The sequence below is a fragment of the Nycticebus coucang genome, chromosome 4 (genome assembly GCF_027406575.1).
Source record: "Nycticebus coucang isolate mNycCou1 chromosome 4, mNycCou1.pri, whole genome shotgun sequence".
NCBI classification, from domain to species: domain Eukaryota; kingdom Metazoa; phylum Chordata; class Mammalia; order Primates; family Lorisidae; genus Nycticebus; species Nycticebus coucang.
In genome coordinates this window covers 65,292,130-65,309,215 of record NC_069783.1, presented here as the reverse complement: position 1 = coordinate 65,309,215, position 17,086 = coordinate 65,292,130, and the positions used below count along the sequence as shown (strand labels likewise).

The 17,086-nt window shown below is 36.9% G+C and overlaps 1 protein-coding gene across 3 annotated transcripts in view; it reads right to left on the bottom strand.

Moving 5' to 3' along the window:
• Positions 1-213: 213 nt before the first annotated feature.
• The window catches only part of MEIS1 (Meis homeobox 1), a 132,952-nt gene continuing 116,079 nt past the window's right edge, over positions 214-17,086 (bottom strand). For 2 of the 3 annotated variants that reach the window (XM_053588704.1, XM_053588706.1), the window contains 3 exons: positions 5,481-5,543; positions 4,233-4,318; positions 214-1,732 (listed from right to left, as the gene is read on the bottom strand). In XM_053588704.1, the coding sequence (XP_053444679.1) occupies positions 1,449-1,732; positions 4,233-4,318; positions 5,481-5,543 (433 nt within the window). In that variant the 3' untranslated portion in view covers positions 214-1,448. Of the gene's footprint in view, positions 1,733-3,828; positions 3,925-4,232; positions 4,319-5,480; positions 5,544-17,086 lie in introns of all 3 variants that reach the window. The other variant, XM_053588705.1, reaches the window with a different exon arrangement.

Genomic DNA, 17,086 nt, shown 5'->3' with positions numbered 1-17,086 from the left:
TTAGTGCCTTTAGGCCTCAAATTTGCTGATATTAGGAGTTCATTAAGGCAGCTTAAAGAAATCAGTGGTTATTATTAAATAATTTACTTTGTAGTTAAAATTTTCAAATACATAGATGGCTTAGGGAGCTAAAATTAATTCTTCTATTTCCTACATTAATCATTAAAAATTTGGGGGGACAGTAAACAAATTTTTCAAGCAGTGGAGTCAGCATGACAAAAATAATCTTGTTTTTATTTTAGATTCAGATTTCATTACTGCACTCAAACGACTACAACTGGGCTTGGCGTTATTATACAATCCAAACTGTTTCCGTCAGAAACGCTAAGACTCAGTGTGCAATGATTGTTATTAATAATTAGCTCCTTGGTTTCTTGATAGAAAAAGGCTATCAACAAGCATTTGTTTATCCACAACAAAAAGTATAATTAGCTTATCCCACTTAGTAAATCTTGTATGCATGCCAACTCAGACCAAACTGCTACTTTTACAAAAAAAAAATTGCAATAATACAGTTCATTTTTCCAGTCCTTTTTGCACAAAATTTATTTACAATGTCTACATAAATGCTCCAAGGCGGGACTATGAAAAAATACACACATGACCGATGCTTTGCTCAGAAATAAAGTCAACATATTAAAAATAAATCTTCAGTCTATGTTTTTGAGCTGCTTAAAACAGGAAGTGATGTATAAGGTGGTGGTTGTTGCATGGGGACAATGACGCTTGATGTGACAATTAGGCTTCTAAACACACGGCCTTTTGGTTTCCATGCCTCCTCCTACCAGTCTCCTTAAGACACTGCCTGCAACAGCTGATTAATCATTGTTGATGACTGCAGTTTTTCCCATCCTTCCCGATTTACATCTGTTCAGGCCAATTCAAATATGGTGAGTAAATGAATTAGACATGCAAATTCAAGCCCCAGGCTAGAGAGAGGGAGAGAGAGGAAAAGAGAGAGAAAGAGAGAGAGCGCGCATGGCTGAAATCCTAGGCGAGAAGAAAGATTCTTCTGCCTGATAGTTATTTTAATGCTCTAAAAATCCTGCAAATCAGACCTTCCCGTCCCTTGCAGGATAACTGTAAGGCTTTTTAATGTAAGGAGGCTTCTGGAGGAAGTGAAGAGCTATGGAAACAACACACATAGTGTGGAAAAATTTCACATTTTTTTTTAAAAAATCTATAAGAAACAACGTAATATGGATAACAGTATAATAGCATTTACAATATTTCACTCTTTGTTCTCTTAATGTCTTATATAGTTATTTAGCATGTCCCCCAAATTGACTTCGGTTGGTATTTCCTGCTTTTTTTTTTAAGAGTCCCTATGAAGAATTAGGGATGCTCCTTGGTCCAAAGTAGATGCCAAGAATGGAACTCCACAGTCATTGCAGAAAAAACATGATTTGAAATCAGTCACCATTGCAGACAATGCATATTCCCTTAAGCTACTGAGCATGAATGTCCATGACTTGTCCACTCATTGTTGGGTCTCCTGTATTAAGAACCGTGGGGCTCGATGCTGACATTGGCATTCCAGGGTGGGGTGGTCCTCCATGCATCATCACTGTTGGGTGGTGAGGGTGTCCAGGAATGTACGGATGCATGGGGGGCCCATGACGCAGCTGAGCAGGATGAGGGGGCATCTGGGGTTGGGTATAACTTGGCTGTCCCATACTCACACCCATTGGACCACCCCGGGCTACATATTCCCCTGGCATACTTTGCAGCCCTGTAGAAATTCAAAAGAAAGAAACACAAAGAAAATATCATGAAAAAGCAATAGTGTGGTTCTGGCAATCCTATGAAAGCCAGGGAACATTGTGATATTGGGATTAAGGAAACATGGTTTTGCAAAGCATTCTTTTGATCATATAGAAGAAAATAAAATGAGAAACACCATGCTCAAAACTCACAATTTGGATGGATAATGAGAACCCACTATTTCCTGATCACTGTGACTGTTACCAGGTCTGCCTACTAAAGTCTTATTTATTTGAAAAAAATAAAACTGTTACTTGAGGTCTGATCTGAAATAGTCTCTATCATGAATACAAGAATATATTGCACTGGTCACCAAATATCTTATAGGCAGCTGAACTAGAAAGGCTCCCTAAGGGTGATTACTTAGCAAAACCTGTACTTAAAAAAAAAAAAATCAAAACAGTTATCAATGAATTCCTTCCACATGGTTTCTTAGAGCTGGGGGAAAGAAAACCTTTACAAAACTCTGTCCACCTTACAATGATTTTGAGAACAATAAGAAAAATTGGACCTAAAACAATACCCCTCCTGCTTTGAGGGGGCCTCTTGTCTTCTGCATGGATTGCTATAGTTGATGGAAACTGACAGATGTATTGTTTCTGAGAGCTATAAGCTCCATAATCATCAAGGGTGAAAGGCATAACGCTATTGCTAAGTAGGTTCAATTGGCTTTAGTTCTAAGTAATAGTGCACTGTGAATACGATGAACACCTTCGAATAAGGTCTCCAGGCTCTAGCAATGAATGGCTGCTTAATCTAGCCTAAAGGAACATTTTTGAACTAATGAAAATTGCTTATAAAATATACTGTACCCACAGCTCTTTAATCAAAAAAGATGATAATATTTTTTGTAATAACCTATTAATTTAATTGGTCACGAAGCATAAAATACATCATTTAAATTTAATTGACCCAGAAACTAAGAAACAATATTTAAATTAACTAAGCTAGAGAATTCCATGATGAGGTAATAAGACTGTTGCATTCCAGAGCTCAATGGGATGTTTTCAGGGCTAATTGTTAAACTTATATTTGACTCACACCCAGAGAAGATGACCAGTAAGAATTACCCTTGGCCTTAGCAGTGATTTTAAATACAGAGTTAATATAATCAGAGATACAACCAGGACTCTGACATAACTGTTTTTAATTTCAAAAACAAAGCAAGAGCAATGCCATTAGGGGTAATTTAGGAAGTGAACAAGAGCTTTGGTGTTCAAAACAGTTTTACTTGTTTGAACTTGAATTGTTGGAGAGTCTTTCTAAGAGAGAAAATGCAAGAGTGAGAATCTGGGACAGTTTTCCGAGGCCCACTTCACTGGGCCTGCCACTGAAGATTGCATTAATGATCTCTATTTTTGTATACTGAATAAGTCAAATCCATTTGTCACACTGCAAGTGATGGCATACTTAATTTGGATATAGTCAATTAGCCTGGGCTAAGCCCCGCAGCCTGCTGTGCACACCTCTATTTTGTATTCTCCCCTTTTCCACTGCCACACGTAATCCCATTATGACGGACAGACAAAGGAATAAACTAAGAAAAAAAAAATCAAAGTTTACTTGACTGAAGCTCAAAATATGCCTTTACTTACCCTAAGTGAAGCTTGTGTTTATTTTACCTAAAAGAAGTCTCTGTTTAGCTTTTCAGTGTCTTGCAGGTTAGTGTAGAAATGTAACTCATGCATCAACTGCGGTTAGACAGATTTATGACACTTTGGGGACATGCTCTTTCCTCTCCTTGCACTGCTGCAGACTGCTTACATTTTGCAAATCAGTCTGTTGCTATGACAACCCACTCCCCCACCTCCTGACTGTTTCTTGTTTTGTCATGTGGTCAGTACTGTACAATAGCAACACACAGGATAAATGTACATCATACACAGTATTTAGAAGCTTAAAAGCTTGATTGCAACCAAGGAGAAAACGAAGGAAGCAAGAAACCAGGAGTTTAATGGAAAGGAATGAACAAGCATGAAGCTATGGGCAAGGAGAACGTAAGAAAATGCAAGAGGAAAAATATTCCTAGGACAAAGTGAAAACAAAGACCCCATTTGTACTTACTTCCCCCTTGCTTTGCGATTGGTTAACTAGATGAAGGTTACATGTAGTGCCACTGCCCCTCCATGCCCATATTCATGCCCATTCCACTCATAGGTCCTAGAAGGGAGATAAAAATCCAAGAAGAGGCCAGAAAATGAGCAAAGTCAACAGATAGTGCCAAAAGACCCTTATAAAAAAAAAAAATTAAAAAAAAAAATACAGGTTCTAGAGGGTTGAGAAACAGTGAGATCTTCAGTGCATAAAGATCCTGGCTTCCCCTCTGCAGAATCTCAGATGCACAGATGGCAGGCAAGGCAAGCAGCTTGAGATAACAGCAAAGGATGATGTGGATTTACCTGTGCTGATGAGAGGGGTGACACTCTTGGAGTCAAACGTGAGAAACCACCACAAAAGCAAATTCTTACCTGGTGCTCTGATCCCCATGTGTTGCTGACCATCCATTACGAAACCACCCATTGGCTGTCCATCAGGGTTATAAGGTGTTCCTTGACTTACTACAAAAGTGCAGAACACAACTTTTTAGTAACAGTCTTCAAGAGATAAAGAAAAAGCCAGAGAGAGACAAAGAAAGAGAACATACCAGAAAGAGACAGAAAGATCATAGCAGACAGATACAATTTTTTAAACATTTAAATTTCTCTCCAACCAGCTCTACACACCTCTGAGACTAGACTGAGTTTTAAAATACTATGTCCAAAGAATAGCTAAGATATAGAAACATTCTGCCTGGGAGTGGTCTGATGACTACATAGTGGGTGTTGTAAGAAAAAAAGTTACAGGATGACAAAATGCGTATTGTCTCAGAGTGATGCTAACATAGTTTTCAACTAAGAGGTGAGAGCATATTTCATACAAAAAGTACAGACCCATATCACCTCTAGTAAATAACTCTTGCTGATCTTACTGGCATATTAGAATACAAAAACAAATCCTAGAAAGAGGTTTCTTAGATGTTCATCTCTGCAAGCCAGGATGCTGAAGAAGTGCTGCCATTTTAAGCTCATGATTAAAAAAACAAAACCAAAAGGCTGTTATTAAAAAAAAACAAAAAAACTGAACACCGGAAGATGGATATTAACAAGAGAAGTCCTGAGAAATAAGAACCATATATTTATACCACTACCTGAATCCCATGTTTTAACTGTACATGAAAAGCTGCTTCAGAAGTAAGCTGCCTTGGGTTATTAAAGCACACAAAAGCTCTACCTCATTGAATGTCTTTGAACTTTACTGAGTCCCACAAGCGATCCTGACCTCCTTGCCCTTTTGACAGGTAATAAAGTTTACAGCAATTCCACACCAAGCCATGCACCAGGGAGTGGTCACAGTAGCAGAAAGAACTGGGAAGGCAAACTCAGAAAAAAATAACATTAATATATTGAATGTGTACGAAGAATATTGTAACTGAGCATATGATTTAAGAGTTACTTTTCTCTGTTGGCTTCTTTTTTTTTTTTACTCCATCTTCACCAAACATTTTATAATGATGTTAAATTGATTAGTGTTGTTATAAAACAAAACTGGTTTAATTTTAATTGCCAGGTGCTTCTAGTACTCACTCCCAGCTTTATTTACCAGGTAGCGGACCTCCCGGTGAATGGCTTGAGGATGGTTTTCGCTTGCGTGACTTGAATACAGTCACTATGGGGGACTTGCCTGCTCGGTTGGACTGGTCTATCATGGGCTGTACTATTCTTCTCCGGGCATTAATAAACCTGTAACCAAGAAGGTAGAGCAAATCATTATTCCTTAAAAAAAAAAAAAAAAAATGAGGAGAGAGAGGAGAAGATGAATGGCAGTTCAGTGAAGCTAGATCTTGGCAAAATGGGGCAGCTTCAGTTCTCTCCACCACTCTCTGCGCAGCTTCCCATGCAGCAAAACCTGTAACCCCCAGTGACCTTTGAGTACACAGGCTTGGGGTTTCTGAGTTGATTTATGTTTGCCTGTTTTACCACAGTTGGACACTTCCATTTCATCTTTTCATGGGGGAATCAGAAGAGTTTTCAGGAAACAATAACTAGCCACCACGCTTTTCAATTGCAAGCAGAGAAAACTGGTGTAGAGAGTGAGATGCTTGCAAGGGCATCTGTTACCACTCCTAATTAGTCACGTTTCAGTCTTACATTCTGTGACTTCTTTTTTACAATTTTTATCAAAACCTCCCCTACCTCTTGCAAACCTAATTCTATTTTAATGCCCACTATTAAGATAATGAACTGGGATGGCAGCACACCATCAAATGAGAGAATGTCTGGAGTTTATCAGCACTAACTCACACTGTTTGGGACTTCAGAGAAATGCATTCCTTGTAGAGATTTCTTGGGGTGGCTTTTTTTTTTTTTTGGCTCTTTATGCAGAGTCTGAGGTCAAGGCAAGGTCATACCTATACAGTAATTGAACTAATAATCTTGCTTTCTCCAACTAGTACTGAAAACTAAACATCTTATTAAGACATGAAAATTACTTCAAGTGTCTTAATAAGATTTTTTTTACAATTATTTTTGTGGCCTCTCCAAAGATGACTGGTCACTGAAATATAGAAAAGTGGTTATTATTAGCTCTCCAAAATCATACTCATGGATTCTAACTCTTAACATCCATTCGTACTGCATATAATATTAACAATTACATATCAAATACAGAAAATGAAGAGGACATATTAGATTCTGAACTAGTAAATTGCCTTTAGTTCCCAACTCAGATTTGAATATATCAAATTTGAAGCAGAACATAAAAAAAAATACAATGAAAAGTTTAATAATGCACTATTAATAATTAATAATGCACAGTCCAGTATGAATTCTACATTGTAAGTCTGCCCACTTCAGGAAGGAAAATAGTTCCTAAAAACCAAATCATTAAATAGAAAGGAACAGATTTTCAAAATAAAAATGCATACTTCATAACACTTTAAGATTCTCAGTATTCTGTTCTTTCATTATCTGAAAAGTAACAAATAAATAATGAAACTGGACTCTAACTAAAAGGTACCCTGTTGGTGCTAACTCTTGCTGACAATATATATTATATATCAGTTCTTGTATATGAAGTTCCTGAACTGCTAATAAAAATATTTAAAACACAGATCTACAACAAATTGTGTTGCAAATCAGGTTATCATTATCTTGTATAAACCATGAAAATTGGAATCATGTGAGCAGAAGGTTAGATTAATTCTCCATTCTCATTATAAGCACAGGTGTAGCACAAACACCATGTGAAATAACCAATTAAAATGAAAAAAAAAATCTGCCTTTTCATTAGCTGCTTTCACTGCATGACCAATTAGAAAATTATTTAATATTAATATTCTGCATATACCAAAAGTAATTTTCATAGTAACTAATATAGGTAAGAGAGCAAAAAACATCTCTTTATCTATGGTACTGTTCATAATCTGTAGACTCTTAGAGGAAAGGAACTATGTCTATTAATTTTCTTTTCAAACCCTTTTTAAAACATAATATTTTTATGGATATGATTTCTATTACCTAAAAATAAGAAGGGCCATTTTTAACAGATGATTAACCGAGGCTCAGAGAAATTAAATGATTTATTTGGGGTCACATGTTACCAAAGAGATAGATATTAATAATTTGTTGAATGACACACAGCTGGTGAATGGTAGCGACAGCCTTCTCTCTAATGCAGTGACCAGAGCAGGGCCACTACTGTGTCACCCATCAGGAATACTCCAGACTAAATAGTTACCTAAAACTTAGCTGGTTTTGAGCCAATTACCACTGGCAGCAACACTTCTATTTAGTGAAGGAATAAGCATATTTATATATACTCCAAAGCTTACCTCCTTCATACTCCCATATTCAGATTCCTATAGACCAGTGGTTCTCCATCTTCCTAATGCCTCCTAATACCGCGACCCTTTAATACAGTTCCTCATGTTGTGGTGACCCCCAATCATAACATTATTTTCGTTGCTACTTTATAACTGTAATTTTGCTACTGTTATGAATAGTAATGTAAATATCTGACATGCAGGATGTATTTTCATTGTTACAAAGGGGTCGCGACCCACAGGTTGAGAACTGCTATAGACCAACTCATAATAAACAATCAGGGTTCAAGTCCATGACTACTAAACCCATAGATTAGATTAAAAAAAATTACACCACAGGTTTGGAAAGGGCTGTAACAGTCACCTAGATTGGTCATTGACTTGAATTGCCTGTACGATGACCCCACCCAGGAGATGGGGAGCCTTTGCTGGACTGTTCTAATACAGCACTCACCACCTTAACATCTATAAACAAGGCCAACTGTATTATGATTCTGCCTTAACTTGATCTACATGCCTTCCACCAGTGCAAATCTTTGGGGTATTTAAACAATTCTAATCTTCCTCAGGATAGCCTTTCAAATAATTAAACACAGCCATTATGCCCTGTGGGCTTCTCCCTCTTCTCCCTGAGCTATACATCCCTTGTTCTTGTAACATTCCTTCTAGAATATGAGTCTTCCTAGGATTCTGAGTGCTCTCCCCACTGGGCTGCTCTCTGGTTAGAATGCTAACCTTGCCAATGTGCCTCTGAAGGTCTGTGGTGGATGACACTAAACCACATTCATTCTAGGCCTGCTCTAGTCCTCTTGTAAAAAGCAAACACACAGAGAACACTGGGGCTTCTTACCCCCACACCTTTTTAGCTAAGTCCACAGGCACTAGGTGCTATTCTTGTCTCTTTTGGTGGAAAGAACTACTTTTTACTATTGATAACACAGATATAAGCTTCCCATAGGATATCAAGGTGGCAAGCTTTTCATTAAAAAGCAAAAAACAAAACAAAAACATTGAAAACCTAATCACCTTTTATGAACTGTTTGACCATATTTGTAGGAACTTCTTACTTTTAATAAATTTGATTTAAAAAATTTGAATGTCATGAAATATCAATACATATAGGACATAGTAATCTCTCAGAACGTTACTGAATTAGAATTCCTAAAAAATATAAGTTACATGAAGTATTTAAATTATTGCCTGGGGTCATGGTGGACATCTTTATCTGAAAATAACTAAATACAAAGCAAAATATTTTTTAAAAACAAACATCACCTTTTCAATCTTAAAACCATCTCAACATTTGATTCTCTTTAGTGTATTTTGTTACCATCCCATACAAATCTTGTATGTCCTCTCTCTTAGGAATTATGCTACATACAGCCAAGCCATGTGTTTAGATGGCTTCGGGGTGCATTCAGATACAAAAACATTTTCCTTCTGGGTAAAGTAATAAAAAGACATTCTTGCTCCTCCCACTATAAGTCAAACTGAGGTCAGCTCCCCCATCCCTCTATCTGTTTAAATAAACTGGTCCAGCTGTTTGTTTCTAAAATGCCCTTTGACCTTGTGTCTCATCCTCCCTGCTTTTGTGACAGCATGCTTTACTTTTCATTGTGGAAGAGTCTAAATTATCAAGAATTCTCTAAACACCAAACCAAAAAAGACCTTTGGATTTGATGTGAACTTAAATGAACATATTCCCTTCTTATAACACTGTCATTTTAGGAGGCATTAGTAAAATAGTTATCTAAAGCTTCTACATAAATCTGTGTGTGTTCAAATATATATTTGTACTTATGTATAAACACATTAGAGCTTTAAAATAGAAAAAATGGTGATTTTGAAGAGACATAAAAAAGAAAATGACAAAAATCCGATTTGAATGTAAAATAAAAGATTACATTCTCCAATAGCCACAAAATAGTTTGAAATAAAATATATCCATGAAATACACACAGTTTTAGAATTCTCCCATATTGACAAGGTCACTTTATAAAGTTTGTTAGCTTAAAGATGTAAGCAAAACTTGCAATTTTACAATTAATATCCAAATATGGCCCTTAAAACTCAGACGACGGAAAGCCAGGAATACATGACCAAGTGACAGTTTTGCTTACTTATTAAAATAGATGGCCACACACCTTGGTTTAATAGGATATAATTTAAATTTACTGTAAATTGGGCTTTTAAAAAAGTAATCCCTTTAGTTAAGTATGCTTTAAGGTTAGGAAACGTACTGTTTGCCTTTTCATAATACATTCTAAATATGAAGAAGTTGTGTTTTTTCTAAATCTTATTTTGCTTTGAAAGCCATCTTGTGACATATTAAAATTTTAAGACCTGGAATCCTTATAAGTGATAGAAGACTGAATTAGGAAAATAATGTTTGTATTTCCTTTTCTTCATAGAACCGTGAGTTGGATTTTCTTTTTGTAACCAAAGTATCTCCAGTCTCAAAACAAGAAGCTTTACAAAGGAAAGAGAAATCATAGGTTCACTTTATAGCTTTATCCCATGTCCAAATAAACAGAAACCTATTTCCTTTTTATCTAGTTGTTTTTTTTAGGGCTCAAACCTAATTAGGGGAAGAGGAAGATTGAAAGAGGAACAAAATCTCCAGAGTTCTGAGACCTGGATCATTGTATTTTATTTTGAAAATTTTATAGACATCTAAAAAGAATGGGAAGTTACTGTGAGTGATGTCAATGAAAGAAACATGGGAAATTTTGTTGTATTTTTTTCTTTTCTTTGACCCCAGATTTATTTTTTTTTTTTAGTCATTAAACTTTTTTTTATACTGTTAATTCTATCTGTTTTCATTCTTTGTCTTAGTCATTTTTAGTCTGCTATTCAATAGTTCTGTGAGCAAAATCTGGTAGAACAGCTTTCTGAAACTGACCTTTGTCCTTTAGTTTATTCTTGCCCTGGTCCCTCCCCCTAAAACTGAATTGCTAAGTTTAGTTTTCCCTCTGTGAGAAGAGAGAGGGCTGTGGAAATCATAGTGGGCATCTGTTAGGAGCCAAAGCACACGGTAGTTTCCCAGTTAGTTCCACAAGCAACATTCTCCATATACCTTTACCCTTCTCCTCCCTTGTATGGGTCTCTGTAATACTGATAAAAATGAATATATATATATATATCTTACTCACTTTCAATACTGCCATTTTCCCCTTTACTCAATTAATTCTACTCCTCAGTGTTTACCATCCTACTTATTCCCTGAACGATTAAAGGGAGCCCATCTTGGTTATGTTGGGATGCCACAGCCAACTCTGTAAATCACATGTAAAATTATTTCTTTTAACTTATCATAGTCACTTAAATAGTGTTGTTTCCAAACAATGACATGACTCTCTGTTACCTCCACACTGCTTCTTGCCAGGTAGGCATAAGTGAATAGTTAGCAGGATGGGGTTTGACATATTTCAGAAGGTTCCCCTCTAAGTATGGAGAAGTATCATTGTACATACAACACCCTTAGATGCCTAAGAAGCTAAAATTACCAACTATTAAGAAAAGATTTCATTAACTAGCAAGATTTGTGAGTGGAAAAGCCTTCTAAACCTGTACTATCCATTAAAGGTAGCTCTAATTTTAGTCATCTTTCATTAATATTTAGGTATGGTTAGGAATACCTATATACCTACTCAAATAATAATAATAGCACCAAGCATTTTGAATGTAAGTACTAGTGATTTCTGCATATACTATTTTTCATTCAATTAAAAATAAACATGCACATATAATAATTGACTATATAATTTATTTTAGGTAACGTCTATAAATATTTTAAATCTTAGAATTAAGCATTTTGAAAAGTCTTCAAATATAAAATTTAACATAAGAATTATAGAAAATAAAAAAATTCTATAAAATTATAGAATTTTGTTCTTTTTCTATTCTATGAATTTCCTCAAGGTAACATTTCTTTTAACTTATCATAGTCACTTAAATAAAACTATATTTATTATCTATTTTTTTAAGTCAGCATTTATGTTTCATAAACAAATCCTCAGGAATGAGTTCTAGCTGTCTCCCAAATAACCCTCTGTTCTTCTGAACAACAACAACAACAAAATCACCTTCAAAATCTTTTGTTGGAATTTTTTATTTTAGATGTACATTTACTTATTGGATTTAATGACCCACAACTGGCAGTCTTCAAGATCCAAGCCTTCTATACTTCTTTTCTTTGTGAAATAAAATTTCATGAAACATGATTTTAAGACGCTCAAGAAAGTTGACTCAATCTCAAGTCATGTTTTTGGCACCTTTTTCTAGTTTCTTAACCTCCTCCAGGATCCAACAGTTCCAGGACTGCAATACATCATCCATGTGTCTAGGAGTGGGGGAAGTGGAGAACAGTGGTGGGAGCTGAGTGGACAGGAGGGGGAAAAGGACCACATGGTCCCCTCCCCACCCACTCAAGAAACAAAATATTGGAATTTGCTCAAATCACAGGAAGCCCATCAATCAGCAGTATGACTTCTCTTCTGTAGCAGTAGATGGGGGTATTTGCCAAATTACTCTAGAAAGGACTGAAGTTGTCTAACAGAGTTAAGGAAGTTAATTATATATAAAATTTTCTTCAAAGCAGCTAATGAGCAGTAATCACTAATTAGTTGACAATGGTGATACAAAGTAATGACAAAACCCATGTATTATTTTGGACAGCAGGCATGAAAATAACATTCAAATAATTCATCGCTTGGTATACATTACAGAAAATTTCCCTTGAAAGTGAATGCTGAAACAATTGATTTTTAACTCTAAACTTATCTTGAAAAAACCTGGGGGTTGCTAACAGTTGTAATCTGACCTGAATTCAAAGCAAAGGTGGCTTACTTAGTACAGTCTTCAGTGCTTTTGCAACTTCTTGCTGCCCTAGGTTCCAAATTGGAATGAATGCTGGGGATAGGTCAGTAAATGTGGCATAAGAAATATCCAACAGGCTGGGCATGGTGGCTCATGCCTGTAATCCTAGCACCCTGGGAGGCTGAGGTGGAAGGATCAATTGAGGTCAGAAGTTCAAGACCATTCCAAGCAAGAATGAGATCCCATCTCCACTTAAAAAGTAAAAGAAAAAAAAATTATCCACTGACATTAGACACAGTCATCAAAAAATCATTTATAAACTGTTCACACAAATACGACAATTTTCCAAATTTGAGTTTATGTAACCTTATAAATCTAAAAAATTCATGGTTTGCTTAAAATATATGAGTTTAAAATGATTATTAGAACAAGTATAAGCAATAGGATAATACAGGATCATATAGCACAACTTCTAATAATGGGAAAGCTAAAATAATATCTTCAAATAATAGGAGCGTCTCTCTTTACTTTCATAGCTGAATCATTTTCCATTTAATTTCCAATTTGCCCATATTCACAAAATGTCAATAACACTGCATCTAACTGAACATCCCTTACGTACTACTAAATAAATATATTATTTAAAGCAAATTCTAGTTTTCTACCAATCTCCATTGCAAATAGGATAAGGAGATAAGTTATCATCTAAACTGGGACACTTTTGACAGTGAAGAGACGTTATTAATATTTTTTCTGGGCAACAGATATACATCATGAATGTCGCAGGCAATTGGAATGTGTGGTCCCCCAAATGATCCATTAAACACTATTTTCCAAAGAAAATATCCCTTAAATAATTGGAATGAAACCCCTATTCTGTTAGAATGGAGATTAGCCCCATATATGTAAGGTAATATTATAGAATCCTAGGCCCATCTTGAGGTACCTCTAAGCACTTTCATTTCTCTAAGATCTTTCTTTTAGTTGCCTTAGCTCCCCAAGATTTCCCCAACCATTAATCTCCCAGTCTGTGGTCTTCATTCATGCCAAAGGAGGATATCTCAAAATTCAGCTTGATTGCTGGTTTTGTCAGGTTATAAATTTAGGCTATTGAAGGGCAAAATGAATACGAATTGACTTAAATTCATTGTCATATTCGCTGCAACTACTGTTTCAAACAGTAAAGCTTGAGACCTAAGTTCTATGTAATACATGCCAATATGCAACCTGTAGGCCCTTGAAATACAAACCAGACCATTTCCACTAAAAAGCAAACACTTCTCAATTGAGGTATGTGACAAAATATCTTAAATGAAGACAATCATACTAACAAAATGACCTCTGAAAAAATGCCGATAGCTGCCTAAGTCACATTGGGGAAACTTTGGAGAACAGGCATTTCCCTGCCGAGTTGCTGATTTTCAGTGTGATTAACCTTTTCTCTGAACAGCATTACTCATAATCACAATGGCCAAAATGTGGCCAGTGGCAGGGAGAGTTAGAGCAGTGACCAGTGAGGAGAACCTGAGAACTGAGCAGGAAAACTGCCGCTTGGGAGCTTTGACATCATAGCAGGATGTAGGTGGTGAAATTGGGATGATAAAATGAATTAATGTTTATAAAAAATGTGATATAAATTATAAAACCTAAGACACGAGTTTGTTGCAATACTGTCATTATGATTCTCAAAAATAAATAATGGTACAAAAACCTGCACACAAATGTTTCTAGCAGCAACAGGAGGACGCAGCCCAAACGCCCATCAGCTGATACCGACAAGATTATCTGTTACGTTCATACCATGGAACACTGCTCAGCCATAAAGAGGAATGAAGAGCTGATGCCACGTACTACAAGGTGAAAGACGCCAGTCACAAAGGACCACGTGTTATATCATCACATGTGGGAAATGCCTAGAACAGACGGACGGAGAGACAGAAAGGATTTTAGTGGTTGCCAGGAGCTGGAAATATGCAGGGGTAATAGCTAAAGGGCACAGGGTTTCTTTTTGAGGCCGTGAAAATATTTTTAAATATAAAATACTATAAATACTATGGAGATGGTTGCACAACTGTGTGAACACACTAAAAACATTAAACTGTGCACTTTAAATGGACAAATTCTATGGTTTGTGAATTATATCTCAACAAATCTGTTAAAAATAAACATGTAATGGTGGACTGGAAGAGGCCCTGGACTAGAACTCGGTCCTGTCCCTGCCTCTAACTAGCAGATTAACACTGGAGGGCCGTGGGCCTCGTCTGTCAGAGGATGTAGACATTCCCACCCAGGATTTCTTTTCTATGGTTCTGCAGCACAGAGCTTCTTTTGATATACTTCTTTTGTTATCTGAAATTTCAAAAGAAATAGCATGACTAAAAACAAAATTTCATCCTCCTCAATATCCTTTTTTACACTCTGTTCACTCAGCCTGAGTCTGATCTGCCCCTTCAGCCCCCACTTGGCCTTGAGAATGCGACTTCCTGCCGTCACCTATAGCCCTTGACTTGCTGTAAGCAGTACTACCAGGTGACCAGCCGCGGGGTTGAGCTCTTACATCTTTTGGACGTGTGTAGTTCTCTCCATTAGTTTTTCCAACACCCTCTACTCCTTCCCCTTTCCAAGTACATATGAACTCTGACCCAAGACAGGGATCAAATAAAGTCTACCACAGCAGATGTTTTAGTGGTATAGGCAGCAAAGGCCCTCAACCAGACAACAATCCTCAAAACTGCTGATTTGTGTTCAAGGCTGTATCCTACAGTGAAAATAACGAAAACTTGAAAAATATAGATACATTTATATGTATACTGTCTTAAAATTGTAACAATATATACTGATAAGGTTTGTTATTTTGTATCTCGCATCTTGTATCTCATAACTACAGAAGTCAAATATGACTTGAGTATTTCAATTTGCCTATACAAGTCACCGACTCGGCGCCCACAGCTCAGTAGGTAGGGTGCCAGCCACTTACACCAGGGCTAGCAGGTTCGAACCTGTACTGGGCCTGCTAAACAACAATGACAACTTCAACAAAAAAATAGCCAGACATTGGGCGGCGCCTGTGGCTTAGTCGGTAGGGCGCCGGCCCCATACACCAAGGGTGGCGGGTTCAAACCTGGCCCCGGCCAAACTGCAACCAAAAAAATAGCTAGGCGTTGTGGCGGGCGCCTGTAGTCCCAGCTACTCGGGAGGCTGAGGCAAAAGAATCGCTTAAGCCCAGGAGTTGGAGGTTGCTGTGAGCTGTGTGAGGCCACGGCACTCTACCGAGGGCCATAAAGTGAGACTCTGTCTCTACAAAAAAAAAAAATAGCCAGACATTGTGATGAGCACCTGTAGTCCCAACTACTGGGGAGGCTGAGGCAAGAGAATCACTGAAGCCCAAGAGTTTGAGGTTGTTGTGAGCTGTGATGCCACAGCACTCTGCTGAGGGCAACATAGTGAGACTCTGCCTCAAAAGAAAAAAAAAAAGATATATATATATATATATATATATATATAAAATATGTGTGTGTGTGTCACCATCTGATTTTATATACTATATATACACCATATAGTAAATAGTATATATAGTACATAAATTTTGTATACTATATACAGGGTGTCCATAAAGTTCGTGCATTGCACGAAGTTAATGGTGAATTAACTTCCATCCCTAGGGAATATAAAGTTTTTGGAAAAAAGAAACTTTATCGATACTAATTGAGGTCTCACCAGTGATAGGAAATTTATTGTTGAGCTAAGTTACATTTAGAACCCAAGACCAACAAACACCTCCCTCCATCAGCCTGAAAGAGTTAACGTATTTGAGAAAAGCAATATTTTTTTCCCTTTTTCAGTGATAGGATCTAATCTTATGTTTTTTTGTTTACTTGTTATTGTTCAGGTGTCAAGAGCATGATAGAGTTAATTATTTTTCATATTAATGGATCATGCTAAAGGGTTTTTAAGAATAGAAATAAAATAGACAGGAAAATATCAATGATTTTGAGGGCACTGGATGGTAGAGCCCTAGATTTATAAGCATCCATACTGTTGAGATTTTTTTTTTTTAATGCCTTCCTTCCCCTTAAAAATTGAAAATGAAGTCCACACAAAGCTCCACGGCGCTCATACGCTGCAGCAATCCAGGCTGAATCCGTGGCAACATTTGCCCTCAGAAACACTTCCTTCCCCCGAGCCCCTGGCTGTACTCCATTTTTAAGAAAACTATTTTATTCAGCAAGGAGGAAACATTTGCCCCCATTTTTTAATATTTCAGGTTGACTTTTTAACCACTCAAAAAGGGCTATTTGTTTCCTGTAGGCACGACCTGAAGCAAAATGATGATGATGTAAGTGAGAGGAGAGAGAGAGGGTCTCTCTGGGCACTGCTCAGAGCTTCAGTGCTTAATGGTTAATCACCCAACACCAGCCTCAGTTACTGTTGACACAAAATAGGTGGAGATCAGGTCTGTGCAAGCAGAAAATACCAGAAAGGCAAACTATATGTAAACACACTTAAGACAGATTTGACAAGAACAGACCTAAGCCTGACTTGCTAGGAAAGTACTAAGGTCTAAAGCTTCAGGGCCCCTCTTAGCTGAGTCTGTTTCTTTTTACAAAGTTTCCTTTGAGGAGACAAAGAGTAACATTTTAAAAG